Here is a 9,717-nt window from a genome sequence, read left to right on the forward strand (position 1 = left end):
TAGGTGGCTCTGTGGTGGTTTGAGATGTTGTTGACTCAGGTGCTGTGGTAGTAGTCACAGCAGTTGTTGGATTTTGTGTAGTAGTTGGAGAAGATGTCGTGGTTGTTAGTTCCTCTGTGGTGGTTGCAACAGTGACCGTTGTTGGATTTGGTGTGGTTGGAACATCTGCTGTTGTTGTGAGCAGTGTAGTAGTTTGTGATGTTGTCGTTACTGGTGTTGTAGTAGCTGGAGTAGAAGTCGTGGTTGGATTTTGTGTAGTAGTTGGAGAAGTTGCAGTCGTAGGTTCCTCTGTGGTGGTTATGACTGTGGTAGTTCTTGGATTTAGTGATGTCGTTGGAGGAAGTGTTGTTGTTGGAACATATGTTGTAGATGTTGGTTCCAGTGTAGTTGTCTGTGATAGTGTTGATTCAGGTGCTGTGTTAGTAGTCACAGCAGTTGTTGGATTTTGTTTAGTAGTTGTAGAAGATGTCATGCTTGTTAGCTCCTCTGTGGTGGTTACAACAGTGACCGTTGTTGGATTTGGTGTGGTTGTTGTTGGAAGTGTTGTGGTCATTGGAACATTTGTTGTGCTAGTTGTTGGCTCTGAAGTAGTTGGTGATGTTGTTACTGGTGTTGTAGTAGTTGGAGCAGCAGATGTTGTTGGATTTTGTGAAGTAGTTGGAGAAGATGTCGTGGTTGTTAGCTCCTCCGTGGTGGTTAGAACAGTGACCGTTGTTGGATTTGGTGTGGTTGTTGTGGTTGGAACATCTGCTGTTGTTGTGAGCAGTGCAGTGGTTTGTGATGTTGTTGATTCAGGTACTGTAGTAGTAGTCACAGCAGTTGTTGTTGGATTTTGTGTAGTAGTTGGAGAAGATGTCGTGGTTGTTAGCTCCTCTGTGGTGGTTGCAACAGTGATCGTTGTTGGATTTGGTGTGGTTGTTGTGGTTGGAACATCTGCTGTTGTTGTGAGCAGTGTAGTAGTTTGCGATGTTGTCGTTACTGGTGTTGTAGTAGCTGGATTAGCAGTCGTGGTTGGATTTTGCATAGTAGTTGGAGAAGTTGTAGTTGTTGGGTGCTCTGTGTTGGTTATGACTGTGGTAGTTCTTGGATTTAGTGATGTCGTTGAAGAAAGTGTTGTTGTTGGAACATATCTTGTGGATGTTGGTTCCAGTGTAGTTGTCTGTGATAGTGTTGTCACTGGTGTTGTAGTATCTCGAGCTGCAGTAGTTGTTGGATTTTGGGAAGTAGTTGCAGGAGATGTTGCGGTTGTTGTTGCTTGCTCTGTAGTGGTTATAACAGTGGAAGTTGTTGGATTTGGTGAAGTAGTTGGAGAAAATATTGTTGTGGTTGTTGATTCCACTGTAGTAGTTTGTGATGTTGTTGTTACTGGTATCGTAGTGGTTGGGGCTGCAGTTGTTGTTGGATTTTGAGTCGTAGTTAGAGAAGCTGTTGTGGTTGTTAGTTCATCTGTAGTGCTCACAACCATAGTAGTTGTTGGATTTGGTGACGTTGTTGTAGGAAGTGTTGTTGTTGTAACATTTGGCTCCTCTGTAATAAATAAGTTAATAAATTGTAGAAAGAAGTTCTGAAGACCAGTTGAAAAGATATGATGGCTAAAAAGAATATCAGGTCGCTTTTATTTTCTGATTTGAGGACCTGCAGCTTGTTATTTGTTTAGCATGAGACCACAAATCCTTAAGTAATTAGAAAGTAAGTTTCATCTTAGATAAATATTTGGTTCTTATTCAGTCATTAAACCATTGAACCATTTAGAGAAACTGTCTGCCATTAAACCATTTAGAGAAACTGACATATTTATCAACTTCTCAATCTAAAGAGGTATAAACATCCCAAGCCATCACAAAATGTAAGTAGGTTGTAGTATCCCTGAAAAGTAAAAGAGCAGTACTTGTACAACAGTATATTGAAAAAAGTAACTTGTAATCAGGATCTTTCATTTCATATGTAGCATCCTAACAAGTTGTTTCAAAATGCACTTCATCTTTTCTCATACTTATATTGATTATATTCTAAAGACCTTTATGACTTGAATAAATATGAGAAAGTAACATAGAGGAAAGGAGAGGAGGACAAGACAAAGGGATAGAGAGGGGTAAAAAGAACTTACCAGCAGTAATACTGGATTGGCTGATATTCAGGGAGACAGTAGAATCATTTATAGCTTGTTGTAGAGACTCTGATGCGTCTGTTGCATCAGGAACTACTGTTTGGTTTTGGAAGATCAACTGACTGTCCACACCCACAGAGCCACGCCTATTAATGAAGAAAAAAAGTGAATAATTTGGCTTTGTATGTTGAGCTCTAAAATCATGATCATGTTTTACGCAGATAAGTTTTTCAAAATGTATGCAGTGTGCATTATCACATTCTAGATATTATGAACAGAATGTCATAGTATCACCATGTAATGAATCTTTGCACCAACTGAAAAACTGAGATGATGATCAACCACACCCCTATTACAAAGTAAAACTTTAGAGGAGTTATAAAACAAAAAGGTAAAGCAAGTATAATTTAATGGATAATTTATGTGACATGTTTTGGGAATAAGTTCCAAAATCCAAAATCCAAAAGTTGGAGTGCAAATGTGAGGACTGAGTTAAATTATATTTACACATAATGGTAGAGGACTCACCAGAATCGAATGATAATGCATCTTAGGAAAATCAGCGGATATATCCGTCTGTATCCTCGATTCAGCTGTGTGGAAAAGTAGAGGATATATATGAGAATTATTTAGGAGTTAAATAAAGTTTGATAATTGTTAAGTGGGTATTTTATTACAACACATTGTAAAAAGGGCACAATGACTTGATATATGGACAAATACCTCTGTTGTGACAGTTCTTGCAAGACTCTGATATGCTGTTGTTGCTGGATCATTGTACGCATCAATGAAAGGAATCTCCATTCGGAAATGAAGAATAATATAGCCTTCTGTTGGTGAAGGAGGATCCATAGATGGTGTTGTAGTTGAGATAGTTGTAGTACTTGTGGTTGTCAGTTGAACTGTAGTAGTTTGTGACAGGGTTGTGACTGGTGTTGTAGTAGTTGTAATTAGTGTTGTTGTTGGAGAAAGTGTTGTTGTGAATGGAGCATGTGTTGTTGTAGTAGACGGCTGCAGAGTCGTGGTTTGTGATGTTGTTGTTTCAGGTGCTGTAGAAATAACAGCAGAAGTTGTTGTTGGAGTTTGTGTGGTGGTTGGAGAAGTTGTTGTTGTGGTTTCTCGCCCTGTGGTGATGGCAGGTGTGGTCGTTGTTGGACTTGGTGAAGTTGTTGTAGAAACTGTTGTGGTTGTTGGAACATTTGTTGTGCTAGTTGTTGGCTCTGTGGTAGTTGGTGATGTTTTTACTGGCGTTGTAGTAGTCGGAGCAGCAGTTGTTGTGGGATTTTGTGTAGTAGTTGGAGAAGTCGTTGTTGTTGTTGGCTGCTCTGTGGTGGTTGCAACAGTAGTGGTTGGTGGGTTTGACGATGTCATTGTTGAAAGTGTTGTTGTGGTTGGAGCATTTGTTGTGGTTGTTGGTGGCTCTGTGGTGGTTTGTGATGTTGTTGTTTCAGGTGCTGTAGAAGTAACAGCAGAAGTTGTTGCTGGAGTTTGTGTGGTGGTTGGAGAAGTTGTTGTTGTGGTTTCTCGCCCTGTGGTGGTGGCAGGTGTGGTAGTTGTTGCACTTGGTGAAGTTGTTGCAGAAAGTGTTGTGGTTGTTGGAACATTTGTTGTGCTAGTTGTTGGCTCTGTGGTAGTTGGTGATGTTTTTACTGGTGTTGTAGTAGTCGGAGCAGCAGTTGTTGTGGGATTTTGTGTAGTAGTTGGAGAAGTCGTTGTTGTTGTTGGCTGTTCTGTGGTGGTTGCAACAGTAGTGGTTGGAGGATTTGACGATGTCAGTGTTGAAAGTGTTGTTGTGGTTGGAACATTTGTTGTGGTTGTTGGTGGCTCTGTGGTGGTTTGCGATGTTGTTGTTTCAGGTGCTGTAGAAGTAATAGCAGCACTTGTTGTTGGAGTTTGTGTGGTGGTTGGAGAAGTTGTTGTTGTTTCTTGCCCTGTGGTGGTGGCAGGTGTGGTAGTTGTTGGACTTGAAGTTGTTGTAGAAAGTGTTGTGGTTGTTGGGACATTTGTTGTGGTCGTTGTTGGGACATTTGTTGTGCTAGTTGTTGGCTCTGTGGTAGTTGTTGATGTTGTTACTGGTGTTGTAGTAGTCGGAGCAGCAGTTGTTGTGGGATTTTGTGTAGTAGTTGGAGAAGTCATTGTTGTTGTTGGCTGCTCCGTTGTGGTTGCAACAGTAGTGGTTGGTGGGTTTGACGATGTCATTGTTGAAAGCGTTGTTGTGGTTGGAACATTCGTTGTTGTTGTCGGTGGCTCTGTGGTGGTTTGCGATGTTGTTGTTTCAGGTGCTGTAGAAGTAACAGCAGAAGTTGTTGTTGGAGTTTGTGTGGTGGTTGGAGAAGTTGTTGTTGTGGTTTCTTGCCCTGTGGTGGTGGCAGGTGTGGTAGTTGTTGCACTTGGTGAAGTTGTTGTAGAAAGTGTTGTGGTTGTTGGGACATTTGTTGTGGTCGTTGTTGGGACATTTGTTGTGGTCGTTGTTGGAACATTTGTTGTGCTAGTTGTTGGCTCTGTGGTAGTTGGTGATGTTTTTACTGGCGTTGTAGTAGTCGGAGCAGCAGTTGTTGTGGGATTTTGTGTAGTAGTTGGAGAAGTCGTTGTTGTTGTTGGCTGCTCTGTGGTGGTTGCAACAGCAGTGGTTGGTGGGTTTGACGTTGTCATTGTTGAAAGTGTTGTTGTGGTTGGAACATTTGTTGTGGTTGTTGGTGGCTCTGTGGTGGTTTGCGATGATGTTGTTTCAGGTGCTGTAGAAGTAACAGCAGCAGTTGTTGGAGTTTGTGTGGTGGTCGGAGAAGTTGTTGTTGTTTCTCGCCCTGTGGTGGTGGCAGGTGTGGTCATTGTTGGACTTGATGAAGTCGTTGTAGAAAGTGTTGTGGTTGTTGGAACATTTGTTGTGCTAGTTGTTGGGACATTTGTTGTGCTAGTTGTTGGCTCTGTGGTAGTTGGTGATGTTTTCACTGGTGTTGTAGTAATCGGAGCAGCAGTTGTTGTGGGATTTTGTGTAGTAGTTGGAGAACTCGTTGTTGTTGTTGGTGGCTCTGTGGTGGTTGCAACAGTAGTGGTTGGAGGATTTGACGATGTCATTGTTGAAAGCGTTGTTGTGGTTGGAACATTTGTTGTGGTTGTTGGTGGCTCTGTGGTGGTTTGCGATGTTGTTGTTTCAGGTGCTGTAGAAGTAACAGCAGAAGTTGTTGTTGGAGTTTGTGTGGTGGTTGGAGAAGTTGTTGTTGTTTCTCGCCCTGTGGTGGTGGCAGGTGTGGTCATTGTTGGACTTGAAGTCATTGTAGAAAGTGTTGTGGTTGTTGGAACATTTGTTGTGCTAGTTGTTGGGACATTTGTTGTGCTAGTTGTTGGGACATTTGTTGTGCTAGTTGTTGGCTCTGTGGTAGTTGGTGATGTTTTTACTGGTGTTGTAGTAGTCGGAGCAGCAGTTGTTGTGGGATTTTGTGTAGTAGTTGGAGAAGTCGTTGTTGTTGTTGGCTGTTCTGTGGTGGTTGCAACAGTAGTGGTTGGAGGATTTGACGATGTCAGTGTTGAAAGTGTTGTTGTGGTTGGAACATTTGTTGTGGTTGTTGGTGGCTCTGTGGTGGTTTGCGATGTTGTTGTTTCAGGTGCTGTAGAAGTAATAGCAGCACTTGTTGTTGGAGTTTGTGTGGTGGTTGGAGAAGTTGTTGTTGTTTCTTGCCCTGTGGTGGTGGCAGGTGTGGTAGTTGTTGGACTTGAAGTTGTTGTAGAAAGTGTTGTGGTTGTTGGGACATTTGTTGTGGTCGTTGTTGGGACATTTGTTGTGCTAGTTGTTGGCTCTGTGGTAGTTGTTGATGTTGTTACTGGTGTTGTAGTAGTCGGAGCAGCAGTTGTTGTGGGATTTTGTGTAGTAGTTGGAGAAGTCATTGTTGTTGTTGGCTGCTCCGTTGTGGTTGCAACAGTAGTGGTTGGTGGGTTTGACGATGTCATTGTTGAAAGCGTTGTTGTGGTTGGAACATTCGTTGTTGTTGTCGGTGGCTCTGTGGTGGTTTGCGATGTTGTTGTTTCAGGTGCTGTAGAAGTAACAGCAGAAGTTGTTGTTGGAGTTTGTGTGGTGGTTGGAGAAGTTGTTGTTGTGGTTTCTTGCCCTGTGGTGGTGGCAGGTGTGGTAGTTGTTGCACTTGGTGAAGTTGTTGTAGAAAGTGTTGTGGTTGTTGGGACATTTGTTGTGGTCGTTGTTGGGACATTTGTTGTGGTCGTTGTTGGAACATTTGTTGTGCTAGTTGTTGGCTCTGTGGTAGTTGGTGATGTTTTTACTGGCGTTGTAGTAGTCGGAGCAGCAGTTGTTGTGGGATTTTGTGTAGTAGTTGGAGAAGTCGTTGTTGTTGTTGGCTGCTCTGTGGTGGTTGCAACAGCAGTGGTTGGTGGGTTTGACGTTGTCATTGTTGAAAGTGTTGTTGTGGTTGGAACATTTGTTGTGGTTGTTGGTGGCTCTGTGGTGGTTTGCGATGATGTTGTTTCAGGTGCTGTAGAAGTAACAGCAGCAGTTGTTGGAGTTTGTGTGGTGGTCGGAGAAGTTGTTGTTGTTTCTCGCCCTGTGGTGGTGGCAGGTGTGGTCATTGTTGGACTTGATGAAGTCGTTGTAGAAAGTGTTGTGGTTGTTGGAACATTTGTTGTGCTAGTTGTTGGGACATTTGTTGTGCTAGTTGTTGGCTCTGTGGTAGTTGGTGATGTTTTCACTGGTGTTGTAGTAATCGGAGCAGCAGTTGTTGTGGGATTTTGTGTAGTAGTTGGAGAACTCGTTGTTGTTGTTGGTGGCTCTGTGGTGGTTGCAACAGTAGTGGTTGGAGGATTTGACGATGTCATTGTTGAAAGCGTTGTTGTGGTTGGAACATTTGTTGTGGTTGTTGGTGGCTCTGTGGTGGTTTGCGATGTTGTTGTTTCAGGTGCTGTAGAAGTAACAGCAGAAGTTGTTGTTGGAGTTTGTGTGGTGGTTGGAGAAGTTGTTGTTGTTTCTCGCCCTGTGGTGGTGGCAGGTGTGGTCGTTGTTGGACTTGAAGTCGTTGTAGAAAGTGTTGTGGTTGTTGGAACATTTGTTGTGCTAATTGTTGGGACATTTGTTGTGCTAGTTGTTGGCTCTGTGGTAGTTGGTGATGTTTTTACTGGCGTTGTAGTAGTCAGGGCAGCAGTTGTTGTGGGATTTTGTGTAGTAGTTGGAGAAGTCGTTGTTGTTGTTGGCTGCTCTGTGGTGGTTGCAACAGTAGTGGTTGGAGGATTTGACGATGTCATTGTTGAAAGCGTTGTTGTGGTTGGAACATTTGTTGTGGTTGTTGGTGGCTCTGTGGTGGTTTGTGATGTTGTTTTTTCAGGTGATGTAGAAGTAATAGCAGAAGTTGTTGTTGGAGTTTGTGTGGTGGTTGGAGAGGTTGTTGTTGTTTCTCGCTCTGTGGTGGTGGCAGGTGTGGTCGTTGTTGGACTTGATGAAGTCGTTGTAGAAAATGTTGTGGTTGTTGGGACATTTGTTGTGCTAGTTGTTGGCTCTGTGGTAGTTGGTGATGTTGTTACTGGTGTTGTAGTAGTCGGAGCAGCAGTTGTTGTGGGATTTTGTGTAGTAGTTGGAGAAGTCGTTGTTGTTGTTGGCTGCTCTGTGGTGGTTGCAACAGTAGTGGTTGGAGGGTTTGACGATGTCATTGTTGAAAGCGTTGTTGTGGTTGGAACATTTGTTGTGGTTGTTGGTGGCTCTGTGGTGGTTTGCGATGTTGTTGTTTCAGGTGCTGTAGAAGTACCAGCAGCAGTTGTTGTTGGAGTTTGTGTGGTGGTTGGAGAAGTTGTTGTTGTTTCTCGCCCTGTAGTGGTGGCAGGTGTGGTCGTTGTTGGACTTGAAGTCGTAGAAAGTGTTGTGGTTGTTGGAACATTTGTTGTGCTAGTTGTTGGGACATTTGTTGTGCTAGTTGTTGGCTCTGTGGTAGTTGGTGATGTTTTTACTGGCGTTGTAGTAGTCGGAGCAGCAGTTGTTGTGGGATTTTGTGTAGTAGTTGGAGAACTCGTTGTTGTTGTTGGTGGCTCTGTGGTGGTTGCAACAGTAGTGGTTGGAGGATTTGACAATGTCATTGTTGAAAGCGTTGTTGTGGTTGGAACATTTGTTGTGGTTGTTGGTGGCTCTGTGGTGGTTTGCGATGTTGTTCTTTCAGGTGCTGTAGAAGTAACAGCAGAAGTTGTTGTTGGAGTTTGTGTGGTGGTTGGAGAAGTTGTTGTTGTTTCTCGCCCTGTGGTGGTGGCAGGTGTGGTCGTTGTTGGACTTGAAGTCGTTGTAGAAAGTGTTGTGGTTGTTGGAACATTTGTTGTGCTAGTTGTTGGGACATTTGTTGTGCTAGTTGTTGGCTCTGTGGTAGTTGGTGATGTTTTTACTGGCGTTGTAGTAGTCAGGGCAGCAGTTGTTGTGGGATTTTGTGTAGTAGTTGGAGAAGTCGTTGTTGTTGTTGGCTGCTCTGTGGTGGTTGCAACAGTAGTGGTTGGAGGATTTGACGATGTCATTGTTGAAAGCGTTGTTGTGGTTGGAACATTTGTTGTGGTTGTTGGTGGCTCTGTGGTGGTTTGTGATGTTGTTTTTTCAGGTGATGTAGAAGTAATAGCAGAAGTTGTTGTTGGAGTTTGTGTGGTGGTTGGAGAGGTTGTTGTTGTTTCTCGCTCTGTGGTGGTGGCAGGTGTGGTCGTTGTTGGACTTGATGAAGTCGTTGTAGAAAATGTTGCGGTTGTTGGGACATTTGTTGTGCTAGTTGTTGGCTCTGTGGTAGTTGGTGATGTTGTTACTGGTGTTGTAGTAGTCGGAGCAGCAGTTGTTGTGGGATTTTGTGTAGTAGTTGGAGAAGTCGTTGTTGTTGTTGGCTGCTCTGTGGTGGTTGCAACAGTAGTGGTTGGAGGGTTTGACGATGTCATTGTTGAAAGTGTTGTTGTGGTTGGAACATTTGTTGTGGTTGTTGGTGGCTCTGTGGTGGTTTGCGATGTTGTTGTTTCAGGTGCTGTAGAAGTACCAGCAGCAGTTGTTGTTGGAGTTTGTGTGGTGGTTGGAGAAGTTGTTGTTGTTTCTCGCACTGTAGTGGTGGCAGGTGTGGTCGTTGTTGGACTTGAAGTCGTAGAAAGTGTTGTGGTTGTTGGAACATTTGTTGTGCTAGTTGTTGGGACATTTGTTGTGCTAGTTGTTGGCTCTGTGGTAGTTGGTGATGTTTTTACTGGCGTTGTAGTAGTCGGAGCAGCAGTTGTTGTGGGATTTTGTGTAGTAGTTGGAGAAGTCGTTGTTGTTGTTGGCTGCTCTGTGGTGGTTGCAACAGTAGTGGTTGGAGGGTTTGACGATGTCATTGTTGAAAGTGTTGTGGTTGTTGGAACATTTGTTGTGCTAGTTGTTGGGACATTTGTTGTGCTAGTTGTTGGCTCTGTGGTAGTTGGTGATATTTTTACTGGTGTTGTAGTAGTCGGAGCAGCAGTTGTTGTGGGATTTTGTGTAGTAGTTGGAGAACTCGTTGTTGTTGTTGGCTGCTCTGTGGTGGTTGCAACAGTAGTGGTTGGAGGATTTGACGATGTCATTGTTGAAAGCGTTGTTGTGGTTGGAACATTTGTTGTGGTTGTTGGTGGCTCTGTGGTGGTTTGCGATGTTGTTG

General features: G+C 43.4%; 1 protein-coding gene across 1 annotated transcript; it reads right to left on the reverse strand.

Moving 5' to 3' along the window:
* Positions 1-998: 998 nt before the first annotated feature.
* On the reverse strand, positions 999-6,052 carry LOC115823831 (mucin-2-like). The gene is made up of 4 exons (XM_030787853.1): positions 5,456-6,052; positions 4,133-4,702; positions 3,231-3,823; positions 999-1,425 (listed from the first exon to the last, which is right to left on the reverse strand). Exons 1-4 carry the CDS (start codon positions 6,050-6,052, stop codon positions 999-1,001), a joined length of 2,187 nt encoding a protein of 728 aa, XP_030643713.1.
* Between the last annotated feature and the right edge of the window lie 3,665 nt (positions 6,053-9,717).

This window comes from Chanos chanos, chromosome 11 (assembly GCF_902362185.1).
Source record: "Chanos chanos chromosome 11, fChaCha1.1, whole genome shotgun sequence".
Lineage (NCBI taxonomy): Eukaryota > Metazoa > Chordata > Actinopteri > Gonorynchiformes > Chanidae > Chanos > Chanos chanos.